Source organism: Rousettus aegyptiacus, unplaced genomic scaffold (assembly GCF_014176215.1).
Source record: "Rousettus aegyptiacus isolate mRouAeg1 unplaced genomic scaffold, mRouAeg1.p scaffold_m13_p_3, whole genome shotgun sequence".
NCBI classification, from domain to species: domain Eukaryota; kingdom Metazoa; phylum Chordata; class Mammalia; order Chiroptera; family Pteropodidae; genus Rousettus; species Rousettus aegyptiacus.
Genome location: NW_023416306.1, coordinates 134121958 through 134139887, shown reverse-complemented (window position 1 = coordinate 134139887; position 17930 = coordinate 134121958). Strand labels below are relative to the sequence as shown.

At 34.5% G+C, this 17930-nt stretch overlaps 2 protein-coding genes across 3 annotated transcripts in view; both read right to left on the bottom strand.

Annotated features, from left to right (window-relative positions):
- LOC107508934 (IQ domain-containing protein H) overlaps positions 1 to 2372 on the bottom strand; it is a 142934-nt gene extending 140562 nt beyond the window's left edge. Inside the window, exon 1 of the mRNA XM_036217873.1 lies at positions 2273 to 2372. The gene's annotated coding sequence lies outside the window, so the exon portion shown is untranslated. The remainder of the gene's footprint in view (positions 1 to 2272) is intronic.
- The window catches only part of LOC107508932 (IQ domain-containing protein H-like), a 59927-nt gene that overhangs the window by 27925 nt on the left and 14072 nt on the right, over positions 1 to 17930 (bottom strand). The window contains exons 4-5 of one of the 2 annotated variants that reach the window (XM_016140988.2): positions 14500 to 14611; positions 2273 to 2389 (exon numbers count right to left, since the gene is read on the bottom strand). In XM_016140988.2, the coding sequence (XP_015996474.1) occupies positions 2273 to 2389; positions 14500 to 14611 (229 nt within the window). Of the gene's footprint in view, positions 1 to 2035; positions 2390 to 14499; positions 14612 to 17930 lie in introns of those variants that run through there. The other variant, XM_016140987.2, reaches the window with a different exon arrangement.

Genomic DNA, 17930 nt, shown 5'->3' with positions numbered 1-17930 from the left:
GTTTCACTTTTAATATTTTATTGTAAATTGATTCTACTAAGGGTTATAGGATATAACAGCCTGCAGGCAGTTTTTTAGGGGAGAGAGTGAGTGTGTGTATGTGTACGTGTGTCTGGGGTATATATATGTGTTTTCAATGTGCTAAAATCTTTGCACCAGCCCCTTATTATCAGGAAGGATATACCTCTTCACAAAATGAAAAAAATACCAGTTTCTAGAAACTAATAATGTAAATTAGCTACATACTCAAATTTGCTCCATCAAAAATGTCTAAGATTATTTACAGGCTTTTGACAAGCTGTTCAAGTTTCAGAAGTAAGGAAACACATGGCCCTCAGCAGCCAAATAATAATCCCCTTTGAGTGTTTCAAGTAGTTCTAAAAAGCGATTAGCCTTGATGCTGCTTTTCTAATTAACTGTACATCACAACACTAAACACTTTGCTTCAGTTTGAGTAAGAGCGTTCAAAAACATTTTTATAAGTGGTAGATCACAACTGTATTTATTCCCAAGTACTCTAAATGATTGTTAAAACCAAACATCTGAATATTTCTTTTGGAGGACTTTTTGCACAATGCTTCTGTTTTACAAATACAAAATGAAAATACTTTTTTTCAGTTAGTACATCATATATTGATATATCAACATAAAACAATAGGGCCAACTATTTTGGCTGAAATGCTAACAGTCAATTTGAGTAAAATGTACCTAATGTACATATATTTTAAAGTGCTCTGGTGTAGAGTTTTATGGAGTCAAGTTTTATGGGAGAAAAAAACGATCTTTAATACAATAAATGAATATGCATTATCTATATGTCAGACGAGGCAAAGAGCTTGCCCCTATCGTCTGTGTTCAAAGTACACAGCACAATATCCAAGGCACTCAGCCTATCGGGAAATTAGAAAAAAAATATAATAAATGACTGAAATTCTATCCCAAATGTTGGTTATAATTTTGAATTCTAATTTGTTTGAATCTTCACTTAGATTCATAAAGCAAAACATAATCCTCTCTGAATCTAGAGTTATGCCTTTTTAAACTTCAATACTCATCAGAAGTTTGCATGAGATGCAGCAGTTGCCTTGGGCTACAAATCTTCAGCTCTCCACCAGCTAAGCCAATATTAATTCTAGATTGAAGGGGGAAAACCAACAACAAAAGAGAAATCTGCTTCTGTCTCTACAGCCAGAGAAATAATATTTTTATTTCAAGGGTTGTAGGCTCATGGGAGCAGATAAAAATCCTTTCACATTATTCACAGTGACATTTTAAATAAAGTTTCAGCAGGAATAAAAATACCTAACTTTCTGGTTATTTCTTAGGCTATAAAAGTATTTCTGTGATAAAGTGCTCTTAAACTAAACCTGTTAGGATAAAATAAAGCACGTATAAAGAACATAAAAATATTTTGCAGACTTACATGAATGAAGTAGGCAACTGAAATTATCTATGTAGGAAATATGGAAGGTTAATCTAAGAGACTACTATGCTGGTTAAAAATGGCTTGGCAATTTAATTCTAAAATCTGGTTTTTGGTTTTGGTTTCACCAAAATATTCATTTAAGAGCTTTTGAGAGAAGCCAAAGGTTAAAACATATTTAAAAATGTATAACTGTCACCTCAACAATTGTTTTCAGTATTAGAAATGACCTCAAATAAAATAATTTCCCAATTAAAATGAAGAATCACTCTTAATTCTCCTAAGAAAACACCACAACACAGAGTCCAATCCTTGCTTTGGGACACTTACCAGCAAGGAAGTCACTGGCAAAAACAGGCAGATTCTGAGATCCCTTAATATTCATTTGATTATCTTCCCTCTCATTAATCTCTGATTACTTCAGATTTAGAATAATTTTCTTAAATTTTGTATATTACATGTATATATCCTTGAAATTGATAGTAGGCTGTTGTTTATTTTTGGCTTTTCTAGTGGTAAGCCTACTATCAAAGAAATATTTAACATTTCTCTATTAATTCTCTTTATTGTTATCTCATCTTTGTTAAAATTATAGTACTAGATTGTCTGGAAACATCAAATAAAACAGAAATTTGAATGAGCTACCATGGATTTTTAAAAAGAGGTTTACATGTTTTAATCATTTCCAATTATAAGCAGAATGAAAGCCTCTTCATTTCATCTTCAAAAAATTCTAAGGACAAAGGATCAAAATCTTTACTTAAAACCCACATTATATCTTATACTACTAATATATGACTTTTAATTCTTAAAAAACTTAAGAGCTCATTAAAACAACTCATTACTTACACGTGCTTTCCTCTCATTAATATATGGCAAACTGATTCCATAGTTCGCATTTACAGCAGCTCTGTGGTGGATGTTTTCAGGATCCTGCATTATTTTTACATTCAATCCTATCTTTCGCTGAAACAAAGAAACAATGAAACTTTCATGCTAGATGAACAGAAATGCTTACTAACATTTTATATCCTCAAAGGAGTATAAAGGTCTCTGAAAATAATTATGTGAATGTAATTCTCACTGGGGAGGGAGGGAATATATATATATATATATATGTATATAGGGTTTTTATTTATATTGTTAATTGTCCTCTTTATTCACAGAAAAGGAACTTTCTGCAGATTTTCCTCCATTTACTCTACTTATTACACAAACACATCCCCAGACAGCATTTGTTTTTTTCTCAAAAATAATGCTAGAAACCAACAAAGGTAGACAAAAGACTAGAATACCTGGTCTTGATTTATTTTTAGCTTTCCAGGTCAAGGATTTTGCCAATGAAATCTATACTACGAACACACAGGTAGAGGGCTCCCTCGGCCAGTTAATGTGACACTTTCCTTGAGGGATAATTTACAGGTACACCCAGTTTGGTCTTGGTAAATTTATACAACAAATGTATTTACTCCTTCACAGAGATTTTGCTATCTATAGGAAAAACGTATGCTTTCGTTAGAAAAAAATAAAAGCACCTGATTTGAACCCCGTGATCCTCATTTTAAATAATTCAAATTAGTTACAGTTGAGATGCTTAAATAGCAACTACCAGTGCAGGCAGCACTGGTGGAAAGGGACATAGGGTAGGTGTTTGGAGACTGGGGTTCCGATCTTGCTTTACCCTGAATGGCCTGCGTGTGACCTTGGCTAAGTCACCTCTCCTCTTTAGAGGTCAATTTCTTTATTTGCAATATGTGGCAGTTGGACTTGATAGTCTCTTGAGGAACTATTGACCCTCCCCTGCTTTGGCATTCTATGATTTGAAGCTAACAGGCAAGTTGACACTTAAGGAATATAGTGTTAACCAGTAGTTTCTGAAGTCTTGTGACATTTTTATTGTGGTATAATTCATATACTATAAAATCCACCCCTTTAAAAGTATGTCATTTGGTGGTTTTTATCCTATTCACAAAGTTGTACAACCACCACCCCTCTTTAATTCTAGAACATTTTCATCACCCTAAAAAAAAACCTCATGCCCATTAACAGTCACTCCCCATTCCCTCCTCCTCCTAGCACCTGACAACTAATCTATTACTTTCTGTCTTTTGGATGTGCCCATTTTGATGTGTCCATCATAAGTGGAATTGTAAATATGAGGCTTTTGTGACTTTTTAAAAAGGAGGTGTTGTAAGCAATTAAAACACCTGATTCTCTTTCAGTTGAGTGTCTTGGTTCTAAGGATGATCTGATACAATTGTTAAAATGGTCGTAAAAAACAGAAAGATTAGTTCTTGATCCAGTTATCTCATTGATCATAACCCTTCATAAATGGGCTGTGCCTAAGGTCGGAGTGAAGGGGAAGACTACAAAAAACCTACAGAATGTATGTTGTCTAGTTATTTCTTAACAGGCTCCAAACCTTGCTTTTATTTTTCAACAGAAGTATTTAAACCAAATCTCCAAAAACCTGCAGTCAACTGTCCACTTTATTTAACCCATGCAAGGAAACAGATTGTAAATAAGGCCTATTTTTCCTCTACTCATTGAAGTACATGTGATGACAAAAATGGCTTTCCTTCTATGGGTAACCCATACTCACAGCACTACTGATTTTTTGCATGGAAGCTGAGCGCCTCTTTTATAGAAATTAATACTTGAACATAATTTTTTCCTCCTTAATTAAACTTTCAGAATAATTTCCATTCTACCAAGGATCAGGAAATTGCTAATGTGTATTATATTGAGTTGGTATTGTTTCTATAATTAGGGTGTTTTTTAAATGTGTATTCTGGATACAATTGATGGTAATAGCTTCATCTATCATGTCTAAGCTTTGTTAGAACTTTTTAATTCTTGGATCATTGGCTCAGTGGACCACAGCGGTTTATTTAGTTTCCTCCATCAACTTTTTGTGGCTATAGGACTGGTGTAGGAAAGAAATGATCAAATACAGAATTATTGTTAAAACTGGCATTAAAATCTAGCTGTTTTCTTCCCATTTCTACATTTCTGTGGCTTTGGACACAGGTATTTCTGGTAAGAAATTGAAATGTAAATAGAAATTCAACAGAAATGACAGGTTGTAATATCAGTTCTTTATTAGTTGGCTTCTAAAGCAATGTGAAAGGCCCTTTAAAAGTATTAATATTCTACTATTTACTATTTTTGCACTAAAGCTTGTGTATATATAATAATATATAGTAGACATAATTTAATTTTCCTTTAAAAAACATATTAAAGGATTCTACATTTTGTTGTCGTTGTTCAAAATGTAGTAAACATTTTCAGAGAGCAACACCGGGGCTTTAAACCCAGTACGGGACCCTTCCAAGCACATGCATATGTTGCGCACCCATGAAGCCAGCACTGCTTTAAACATCCCACGTGTCTCCTCATCTTCTTTTGTAGTCATCTTTCTGCTACTTTTGCCCCCCAAAGCCTGGCAGAAAGTGTTTCTCTCTTCCTTGATCTTTGTATTAAACTTTCTTTGCATTCTGGAATCCAACTACCTGAATTCAAATTTGGATTCTATCCCTTATAGCCTGTTTGACTATAGGCATGATCATTATGATCCTTAACTTCCCTTTACCTCTATTCGCCTCAAACTGAAAGTTGAGGACAATGATAACAGTAACCTTATAGACCAATAATGACAATTGAATGAACTAATAATTTAAAAGATTTAATATAGTATCTGACACAGTGGTTCTCAACCCTGGCTGCACATTAGGATCACCTGGCAGCTGTTAAAAATGCATTGCCTGGGCCCCATCCATGACCCTTTAAATCAGAGCCTTTGGGGATAAGGCCAAGACAACAGTAAAGGATTCGATATTTAAATAATATTAATATAGCAAATGGTTTCACTGAAAATCACTATCAAATACATTCATATCCTAAATTTGTCATATAAACCGTTTATAGAAATATGCAAGAAAATATTTATAAGTATGAGTTGCATTATCAAACTAAGTAATAAGATTTTTTTCAGAAAAACAATTGTAGATTAAAAAAAATAAAAACAAAATTCATCATTCCATTAAGTAGAAAAGCATGCTCTAGGAGAGGATCATTTTTTACCAACAGTAAGATAAATACCATAAATTTCAGAATTTTTTCTTGGTCAAGAAAAGATAGCGATTTATTTAACCTATGTTGAGTCACTAAACAATGTAAACTTTGCATTCCCTCCTTTTGATAGTAATTACAAGCAGATATATCAAATGTGACTCTCATTTAGACTTTGGTTTGTAAGAACAAAAGTTATTATCAGAGCCAATTACTGTTTTACCTACATGGCTGCACAGAAGCAGGGAGCTCAATTTTCATCTCATCAGTGATTTTGTGGTATTTATTTTATTACTATGCCCACAAAGCTATATAAGAAGGAAATAGCTTATGCTATTAAAACTAGGGTTTGAACATAAGAGGCTAAGATTTCTTTTTGAAAAAGTTCTGAATTAAAAACACTAGGCAGCATGTAATACCAGCTCCCTAGACACGGGCAGACCATAAAATGACATACATCTGAGCAGTAGATCCCACACAGAGTAATCAAAATTGAAATGCTTCACAAGCAAAGTTGAGACAGGCTATTTACTAAGTTACAGTATTATCAGCATAACATTATTCTCAACAGTGTTTGCTACAAGTAATGCCTTCTAAAGTGTATATTGCTTAATATCATATTCCCACAGGTTAAAGACATCTGCTGTTTAATCTTAAAACCAGAAGAAAAAAAAAAAAAAGAATCCAGTCTTCTTTAACACTGTGATTCTTTCAACTACTATTACATTTAATGGAAGAACAAAAGACTCCAAGTCCTGGTTCAAACCATATGCTCTAGATTTGCAAAACTGAGTCATTGTACTTCCCTTTACAGAGCTGTTTGTAAGGTTTAAATGACTAATATATGTTAAGTATCTTGCAAATTATAAAGTACTGTTTAGGAGCCAACTTGAAAGGGGCTCTTACTGATCAAAAAATGACTGCAATGGATTGAAACACTTCAAGTATATAAAAATCTTAAGTTCTTAATATTTCCCCATCTCCCAAAAAACTTTAAATTGATAAATTAATGTTAAAGTTGATGAATAAAAGAAAGAATCAAGCATTCATCCTGCTTTTATTTGAGTATTTTTAAGATTCACCAAAGAGTTGATCAGGGAAAGTTCTTCATAGAAGCTAATAAATGCAGAAGGAAAGAGAGAATTACAAAATCACCACTTCACAATCCCTAATGAAATAATATATTTAGGTAAACGTCAATGGTTGCTAATACTACTAGGTGAAATGTTGTGGGGAACTATAAAGGATAGATCAATACTTGGACTCACTGATCAGTCTATACATCATTAAAAGAGAAAAAATTTGCCTCTTGATATGCTATAAAAGGAACTACACAGCACCACCTATGAAGTATTCCTGCCATAAAGATGTTACCTGAATTTGATCAAGCTTCTAGATAAAACTATTAGTTTACAAGAAATACTAGAGACAGAGGAACATGTAAAATGATACCATGAGAATGCCGTCAGCCAAATCCAGACTGTGGAAAAAACCTATATGAAAAATGGCGTGGTTTATTCAAACAATACATGATTTTTTTTCCAATGGGGAAAACTTGTAGAGAAATAAGCTACAAGTGTAATGTGTGGGCCTTGCTTACATTCTGATTCAAACAAATAGGAGTACAAAGACCATTTTAAAATAGGGAAAACTGAACATGGACTTGGAATTATGTAATATTAATGCATTATTGAATTTTTAAATGTGATAATATGCTTTTTAAGTCCTTATTTGAAGTATTTAAGGGTAAAGTTATATGATGCCTGGGATTTGCTTTAAAAGACTTTACCAAAAAGAGTAGAGGGAATAGATGAAATAAGAATGGTAAAATTACGGTAACTGCTACAGCTGGGTGATGGTTACATGAATTTCGTTTTATTTCTGTGTCTATTCAAAAATAAATTTCTTTAATGAAAAGTCGTATTTGAAATTACCATGTTATGAAAATGTAATTATCTATATTTTGTTATCATTTCAATTCTAACATTCTATAATCTATGATATTCCCTATTACCTCCCTGCTCAGGGCTAGAGGGATCAACAATCACAACATCACTTAACTTCAAGCCGCTTCTAAGTAGTCCAGCTGTTACCTCTCTGCCTCAAGTTGACAAAGCCTTAAGACTACTATTCAGAGGTGCCCACCTGTTTTCTGATTCCTATACGAGTTAAATTAAAGAATAAGGGAAAGGTTGGGGGCAGAGCTAACATTTATTCAGCTCCCATTTGGGGCCAGGCATCATACTAGGTGGATCATAATCCACCTGATTTATTTTAGTTCATAAAATGACAAAAAGGAGTATGTGATATTACCAATGAGGATAACTGGTTAAGTGACTTCTCAAGGTTACATAACCCAAAAGTGGGGAGTCACATTTATGATTTGTGTCTCTGACTCCAAAGTCTCTTTTGATAACATGATGCCACATTATAAAGAAATGTTATTTGATACACTCTTGATTCAACTTCCTATATCTCCATCAGATCCCTTATTCTCTCTCTAATCCCCACAGCCACTGCTTTGTTCCGTGGCATGATTAATTATTTTGTAGACCTCTGTAATGGCCCCGAAGATGGGTTTCCTTGCCTCCAATCCATCCTCTGCATGACCTCCAGAATGACTGAACCTCTGATCACTAATTTAAATGTCTCTCGCCTCTTTAAAATCCTCTAATAGTTTCCCTTAGGGTGGCATAATCTGGCTCCTTCCTACATTACAGATTTCCGTAAGTGCTCTAAATAAAATATACTAGGATAATGAGATAGAGAATATCTTTGATATGGTGGTCAAAAACAGCCTTTTTGAGGAGATGTCAATTATACTAAAACCTGTGTGAAAAAACTGAGCTAGTCATGCAAAGATCTGAGAATGACTGAAGAGTGAGAAGTTGATAATTAACGAGCTGCAAAACCTAAGGTCTTAATAAGATGCTGACCTTAACATGGGCCACTTCTTCCATTATGACAAGGGAGAAGTCATAATATATAAACCCAGACAAAACAATTGATAAACTTGATAATGAAAAGTTTAAGCTTTTCTATATATGACAGGAAACAGGAAGAATATCACTTAAATAAGACAAAATGTGTTGCCTTCATGTATATAAAGTCCAGAGATAGGCTGTTCAGGGCTGCTTTGGAAGTCCATGAAGTTGCTAGAAACCAGGCTCCTTCCAGCTTAGTGCTCTGCTATCTCTAATGTACAGGCCTCCTCCTTCTGGTCTAAGATGATTGCTAGAGTTCTAGTCATCACGGCCTCATTCCAGGGAACTAACAATTTCTTCCATAAGCATGTAGACTAATCTAGCTAAGGAGAAAAAATATAATAGACAAAATTGACAGTGAAATAATGAGGCCAATGGGTTGAAAGTCGTTACAGTGTTGAAGAATTGTTAGAAGAGCACACTATATGAGCTGGCCAACTAGGTCATGGAGGTCAGAGACCGCTGCGCTTGAAACGGGTTTTAGAGATGATGTACTTATTAGTTACAACAAAGCCCAGGCATTAGGTATACACCCCTAGCCCCACCTGAGAATTTTTTTCCAAATTGCTATTATAGCACTCACTATACTGTCTGTAGAATGTCTGCCTACAGACTGATCTCTCACAGAACTGAGATTTACATCTCCAGCACTTAGCACTTAGTAGCATTAAAATCAAAATATGTGAGGAAATGAAATAACACACCAGTGATGAGACATTTTTTTTTTAGTTTCATCATGTTTGTGTTATTCTTACAATATGCCACAATGACACAATTATGAGATTTATAGCAGTAGTGTGACAAAGGAGGCATTCTGTCCAAATTTTATGGCACCTGGGCCAGTGACTAACTCTATGACTTCTCTTCCTTTGCTGCCACTAATCTCATGAGTTGATAGGGAATAATGGCTCCTCTGAATGCCCAGAAGTTAGCATCTCCTGGTGAACCACACAGAAAGGCATGAAAAATTTGGGATGCCATTTTTGAAATGTTACTGAAGCATGGAAAATGATAATTCTAGTAATCTTTGCACTTGTAGCAAGTAGCTTATATTTCTGGAAAAGGTGTTATGAGTCAAAAATATGTAGCTAGTTGAATCTTATAGAAACAATGTTATTAGAATATATTGTCCTAAGGGCCTATTTTTGATGATATATATATTATATATATATATATATAATATATATATATATAATGGCAAATACCATCTTAATCATCTGTTCCATTATCTATAACTTATGTACACTATAAAGTATAAACCTCTTTAAAGTGTATATGTAGACCAATTGAATTGAATGGGAACCAATTACAGTAAAATAGTATTGCATATGATAGAGTATCATAATGTATTATTCATAACTCTAGTGTGGCTCCCTAACTGCTATGTTAGTATTACTGCAACAAATCATAAAAAAAAAAGTCACCTTTATCAGGAGCATTGCTTTGAGAAATTTCGCTGGGAAAGTTTAGAGGGATAGATCTGAGGATAACTGTGTGGAGATAGTCAAGGTCATTTGTGGGTAAACTCAGAAATCTATTCTGCTTTTTTTTTTTTTTCAGTCATAAATTTCTTTGTGGCAAACACAGGAAGGGAGCTATTTTTAACAGTGGTGAAGAAAAGTCAAGACTTTGAGGTCAAATAGACATGAGTTTGAATCCCAGTTCTCCCATTTCTCAGCTTTAAATTACTACCATCTCTCATCTCAGTTTCTTCATCTGTAAAATGGGAATAACAACAATTCCTTTCCTCGAAATGTTGTGAGGATGAGATATTATGTTATCCTCATGGCTAACATGGGATCCCAAATGGTCTCCCTATTTCTGCCCTTGTCCTTTGACATCATATTCTCACCATGGCAGCCAGAGTGACCCTTTCAAATTGCAACTCAGATTATATCAGTTCTCTGGTGAAAAGCCTCCACTGGCTTCCCATCTCAGTCAGAGTAATATCCACAGTCTTTACAGTGGATATTACAAGATCTGGCCCCCTCCTACTTTTCCTACTCTCTCCCCCGTGACCATCCCTCTCCAGCTTCCTTGCTGTTCACACTCCTAATTCAGGATCTTTGCATAGTCTGTTTCTTGTACCTGGAGTGCTCTTCTTCCAAACAGCCAAATGACTTGCTCCCTCCCATCCGTCAAATTTCTGTTCAAGTGTCACCTTACAAGTGAGACCATCCCAACACCCCTTCTTTTCCCCAGCTGTTATCTCACTAACTAATACACTAGATATTTACTTTTCAAATTGTTTTTTGTTTTCCTGATGCCTACCCCACACTTATAGAATGTAAGCTCCATGAGAACAGAGGAGTTTGGCTGATGCCTAAAGTAGTGCTTGACACTTATTAGGTATATAATAGAGGTTGGCCAGTATTCATCAACAAATCATAAGAAGAATGAACACTTATATAGTACTCACCATATATGGGGCACTGTTATAAAGCAATTACATATGTTACATATGTTAACTCATTTATCCTTACAATGGCCCTATGATAGGTATGCACTATCATTACGTCCATTGCCGGTGAGGAATTGAGGTGCAGAGAGGTTAAGTGACTTGCCATGGTGCGGGTAGTAAGTGGTAAAGTACTTCTAATAATTATGTTGTTATCTATTGAGAGCCTACTCCAGGCTAGGCACTATCTATGTACTAGTTATAGCAATGAACAGAGTCTCTCTGCTTTAGGTTAATAGAGATTTAAGAAATAAAATAATCAAATGCAATGGACAAATATTAGCATATCCAGGTTTGGATAAAAGAGCAGTAGAAGCCATTTGGGGGATAATTGGGGAAATATGAATATAAGCTGGGTATTATATTCAAGAATTATTGTTAATTTTTTTAGGTCTGATAATAGTATTACGGGTAAGTAGGAATATGTTCATTTTTAAAGGTGCATGTTAAAGCATTAAGAGATGAAATAGTCATCAGGTCTGTATTTTAAAACACTTCAACAAAAAGTAGGTTAACAATTGTTAAATCTAAGTGAAGGAGAAATGGTTATTCATATACTATTCTTGGTTTGTTTGAATCTTGCCATAATAAAAAAGGTTTTTAAGAAGTCATGGAAAAGGAAAAAAATGCTTTTAAAAAGTCACTGCTCTTGTGGAGCTTACATTCTAATGAGAAAACAGAGCTCACAGTGGTTGGCTCATTGCAGGCCTTCTTTTCTCCCCACTCTACTCTGTAAAATCCAACTGCCATCTCATCAACAAAATTTCCTCCCTGATGTTAAGTGAGGTATAACTCACAGTGAAAATCTGTAAAGTGACCCTTACTTGTCGGGATTTTTTCCTTCTTTGATCTCTCAACATGTTATTCCTAATGTCAAAACTTTAATTCTGATCAAATTTTGAAAATTACTTTCTCAATTAGATGACAATTCACAAAATTAAAGATTCTTTCCATCTAAGACACAGGTGTTGTACATGGCTACATCATACTAGAGCACAATATATTTTTGTTTGACTGATACAGCTTCCATTTTATGAAATTAATATAGGGAATAACTCTCAAGCAATAAGATGGCTTTATTTTCCCTGCTCTCCAAATATTCCAACAATATCATGCTTCTAAGTTGGTCCTTTGAGCTAAACAGTTAAATTTCTATTTTGAAATTGCCTTCAGACTCAGCTTGCCAGACACAACAAAGAAATCAAATATTCTCTTAATCTATAAGGGTTTTTTTTCCTTCTCTTCCTCCCTCCACCTTATCTGTGGTTGTTTTTAATTCAAACCCTTAACTGTTATGAATACATACGCCCAAGGTGCCCCCAAAAGGAGCTGAGCTGGTGTTGATTGAGAGCTAAGTTATGTTATGTTATAAAGAAAAGCCATCAGAATATGGCTTTATCAAATGTAAAAGAAAATTAACAAACAATTCCTAATTATAATTCTCAATTACAATTGAGCAACTCCTAACTTTGTCTTTTAAGTTTTTTTGGGTGAAATGAAATTCCAAAAACAGCTATCCACTTTGGAGAAAGAGAGCTTACAGAAGCAACAGGGTTTTACCTAGATTAAAAGGTTGGCAGTGGGCAATTAAAAGTGGTAATATCCCAGTTGGATTTTACAACTACTTAATAATACAAGCTTTTAAGTTGGTGTGGTAGGCTTGCCAGAACAGCTGGCAAAACAGCACTATTTGTCATTGACTTTACAATGCAGAATTAGGGCTATCTTTTGTATCAGCAGTTATGCATTTTTAAGCAGATGTCATTTATATTAGAAATAAAACAACAATAGGGATCCAGGCCCTGAAGGTAAAATCAGGATGGGAAACAGTCCTTGCCCCTTTCTAAATGAAGCTCACCCATGTTCACAACACTTAAAAGAACCCAGGGTTATGCACTCTCAGCACATAAAATTCCTTATCTTTATAATCATTTGTCAGGATTCAAAAAACTTTTGGGAAAATAAATTTCTGGCCACAGTTTTATTTTGTTCTGGAATAACAATAGCAACTATACATTCCGTACCAGTCCTAACTTCAGACATTTTATTTATTGTTTTTATAAACCAGAGATCTCCAATCTTCCACTGTGGACCAACTGTGGCCTTTCTGAGACTCCTGGCAAAATAATAAAAATCTAACTGAAATAGATACTTAATAGTAAGGAAGATGAGAAGTTTAAGCTCCATGTATCACAACATTCTCTTTTATCTTCATCAAAGCCTTTATTATTATCTGGTATATTTTTATTGATAGTCTGCCTTCCCCCACTAGAATGTAAACTCTATGAGACCAGAGACCAGGTCTGAATTCTTCATCCCAGTCTTTGGCATGCAGTAAGTACTCCAGAGAAAGTGGATGAACAAACCTAACGTAGCAAGTACAATGACAAAAGTAGGAGCAGGCTGCTTTGGGAGTGCAGAGGAGCTTGGACTGATATTTTACATGGGGATGAGAAATCACTGTGGTGGTTTCATTTATTCATTCAACAAACATTTATTGAGAGTCCCCTGGCATTATATAGCTGTGAACAAACTAACATGGACCTTGCTCTCATTAAGCTTATAATTTAGTGGATGACAGACATTTAAAAAACAAATTATACAGCTCAATATCTAATTACAAATTGTAGCAAGTGTGATGAAGGAAGAATATAGGCTAATATAAACAATTATAAAAAGGGTACCATGTGTTGGCTGCACAACTCTGAATATACTAAAAACCAGTGAATCAAATGCTTTTTAAAAGGGTGAATGTTATGGTATATAAGTTATAAAGCTATTAAGAAGGGTACCACAGTGGTTAAGAGAACAACTCTGGATCCCTACCTTTCTAGGTTCACAATCTTGGCTTTAATGCTTACTAGCTATGTTATTTTGGCCAATTTCTTTAACATTCTATACCTTAGTTTCTTCATTAATAAAATGAAGATAATAATAATGCTTCCTACTAGGACTGTTCTGAAGGTTTAAACAAATTAGTATTCCCAAAACACTGACAAGAGTACCTGTCAATGTACTGAGGTGAGTTATTACTAGTTTTGGGGAATTAGGGAGGGATCCGGAATCAAACTGAAAGAACACTTCCCCAAGGAGGCAAAATCTGGAACTTCTTGAGCTCTATTTCTTGCCACCTGGAAACTTTCCTTCTAGGGCTCTGTTTAAAAAGTTGAAGGCATCTTCTTTTGATTTATTTTGCTTTCTGAAGAAAGATCTTTTGTCATAGCAATTGACCATGCCATGAACGTATCTGAAAAAACAGTGATATGTTTTCTCATTTAGACATAAAGCAAGTATCCTACCTTTACTCTTAAATTTTTTTCTAACAGCTTTATTGAGATTATAATTCTATACCTTAAATTCACCCTTGTCAAGTGTATAACTCAATGGTGTTTACTAGATTCACAGAGTTGTGCGGCTATCACAGCTCTCTAATTCCAGTACATTTTCATCATCCCTGAAGAAACTCGACATTCATTAGAGGTCACTCCCCAATTTGTCCCCTCTTCCCAGCCTCTGGCAACCACTAATCCACTCTCTGTCTCTATGGATTTCTCTATTACTACCTTTATTCTTGGAAAGTCGTGTGGAAATGTATGACGCTGGGATTGCCAAAGTTTACCCTCAGATTCCAGAGGGAAAATAAATGTTTTCTGATCGATTACAGCTGGAAGCAACCTAAAGGGAGTGGGGGAGAATTTAAAATCAAATTTGCTATCTTAAAAGCTTTACAACTTATAATTTAAAAATAATGTGTCCTAGTTAAATTAGATTTTACAGAAAAGTCTATTTGTAATGATGAAAATTATATCAATCTTTAACAATTCTACCACTATAAAACTGCAGTTGTTTATTAAGCATAAGAATTTCCAAATCTGATAAAAACCATTAAGGCATGAATAGAGAGCTCTATCTCTGGCCAAATTTATATGACTTAAAGTTAACAGAATTATTACACTATAAAATCTTTCTTGGTAAAGGGAAATATTTTGTTTAATAAAATAAACAAAATAGTTCACTCTATTTTGTTTAATAAAATCAAATCACAGGATAGTCGATGTTAAATATATTCAAAATGCTGGTCCCTAAGCAGTTCATACTTACATTTTTTAAACCTCTACTATTTTATATAATTGTAGAGACTTAAGGATCAAAGGTGGTTAAAAGTCTTCCTTATTAACCAGTGGGTAGTTTCATGGGAGAGCGATACAAAACAAAATAAAGTTGTAAGAATGACTATATGTATATCTTAAAATTTGTAGTTTGAAAGCAGGTTCCAGTTCTTTAAAATGGCCAACATAATTAAGATCAATAAAACTCAACCACCAATGACTCAATCTCTTGATTCTACTGTGATGCCCACTTTTATAAAGTTATTGAAGAGCAATGTATGGACTTCTGGTTTCACCCCAACATATAAAGAGCTGAGATGTTATCACTCCCAACCTTACAAGAAGAAAAAAGTTCTCCTAGGATCCGTAAGAGAATTTAGATCACAGGGAGAACTGCTCTCCTGAAAACTGGAGAGAGAGAGAGACAGATAAAATTCAAGAGCAGAAGCTTGCTGCTGGAGCCAGCACTGGCTAAAGCACTTGAATGCCAATTGAGGAGCCACTGGAGGCTCAATGCAGACTAGTTTGAGATTTAAATACTTTGAGGGGCCAAGTCTTAGGGGAACCCCTTATTTTCATGAGTTTACTTCCAATGGCTCCACCTCATTCCCACGGTAAAGGTCAGAGAAAAAAATCCCCTCCTGTTACTGACAGAGAGAAGGGAAAAGAAACCATTTTAATATACTCCCAGAGAGTTCTGTTCTTTGTCCTCTCTAACGAAGGCAAGCTCTCAAAGAAAATTATTTTACCAAAGCCTTATCTGACCTGAAGAAGGGCAATGAACTGACTTCAGCCCCCTCTAGTCTTCCTGTCTCACCTAAGGGGGTAAATGCTGAGAAAAACTTGTGAAGGTAACAGTCCACCGGTACAGACCCACTAAAAAACTGAGACCTAACCATAGGATTATCAAATGCTTCCCCCCAACATACTGCACCTATAGAGCCTCTACATAAGGAGGACTACAAATGAAAGAACTGCAAGGCTCAGACTCTCTTTAGGAAAGAGTTTCTAGGGAAACCCAAAGACAACAAGGGAGAAAAAGCAGACAGTGGAGGAAATTAAAGCCTCAGACACCTACAGTTACAGCAAACAGTAAACATAGCATAACTCTGAGCCAGATGAAGGCCTACTTACCTCAGTTCCTATTACTTTATACAGTAATAAAAAAGGACAAGTCATACTAAAAGTTAAGAAAATAATATTCTAAAGAGACAAAGCAAGCATCAGAATCAAATTTGGATATAATAGAGATTTTGGAATTATCATACCAAGCTAACTATGATTAATATGCTAAGGGCTCAATGGCAAAAGTAAACAGCATGCATGAACGGATGGTTAATATAAATGGAGAGATGGACATTGTAAGAAAACAAAACAAAACAAAACAAAATGCTAGAAATCAAAAACACTGTAAGAAATAAAGAATGCCTTTGATGGGCTTATCAAAAGATTGGGCATGGCCAATGAGAGAATCAGTGAGCTTTAAGAAATATCAATATAAACTCTAAAACTGAAATGCAAAGAGAAAAAAGAATGAACAAAACAGAACAGAATATTTAGGAACTGTGGGACAATTACAAAAGGTATAACATTCATATAGCAAGAATAACAGAGAAAGAAGAAAGGAAGGATCAGAAGAAATATTTGAGTGATCATGGCCAAAAATATTCCAAAACTAATGACAGCACTATACCACAGATCCAGGAAGCTCAGAGACTACCAAGTGGGATAAATGCCTAAAAAACTATACTGAGACATGTCATATTCAAATTATTGAACCAAAGATAAAATAAAATCTTGAGAGAAGATAGAGAAAAAAACAACTTACCTATGGAGGAACCAGGATAAGAATTATATTAAACTTCTCTTCATAAATCGTGCAAGCAAGAAGAGACTAGAGTGAAATATTTGAAGTGGGGAAAGAAAACACCACTAACCTGGAATTCTGTATCCACTAAAACTAACTTTCAAACGTGAAGGGGAACTAAAGCTGTCCTCAAACAAAAACTGAGGGAATTTGTCATCAGAGACCTGTCTTGCAAGAACTGTTAAAAAAAATTCTTCAGAGAAAAGGAAAATAATGCAGATCACTTATGAGGCAAAAAAGAAAATCCAGGGGACTCATCACCATGTTCTTCCTGTGTCCCAAGGTCCCTAACTGGTTTACTTCCTCCTCTCCACCCTTTAAAGTCTTCTTAGATTTGTTTTATATATAATGTCCTGGGTTTTTAGATGTGCTTAGCAGAAGGAATATGGTATATCTGTACCATCTTCCTAGAAATGAAATTCTTAGTATACATTTTATAAAGACTTTTACCTCCATGAATGATGTATTTGGGAGTGAATTTGAATTGAAATATAATGTTGTATACTTCTTCCTGCCTCCCTCAACATATACTGTGAGAATTTTTCCATATCATTAAAACTTCTTAGACAACATCGATTGGTATTAGATATAACATTGAAATGACCAAACTTATACAGAGATTCCAGAATATTGTTCTTCATTTCCTAGGATAAATTCCTAGAGGTACAACTAATGAATTAAAACATAATTTAAAAAAATCTCACGTGTTGAAAAATTACCTTTAAAAACTTAGTGCTGATACCAGTAGTATTAAAATATGTCAATCCTGCTGCCCACTCATGAGCCCTGAGTACTAGCATGGTTTAAATGATCTGTTTTGCTAATTTGTAAAGAAAAAGTAGTAATATATTGTTTAATTTACATTTTTCTTGTTTACTGGTGAGATTAAACATTTTAAATATGTTTAATATTTTTAATATTTTTCAAATATTTACTCATTTCTTGCATTTCTCTTTTGATGTTCTTTTGTCTACGTCAAGTTTTTTATTGTTAAGAGTTCTTTGTATTTAAGAATATT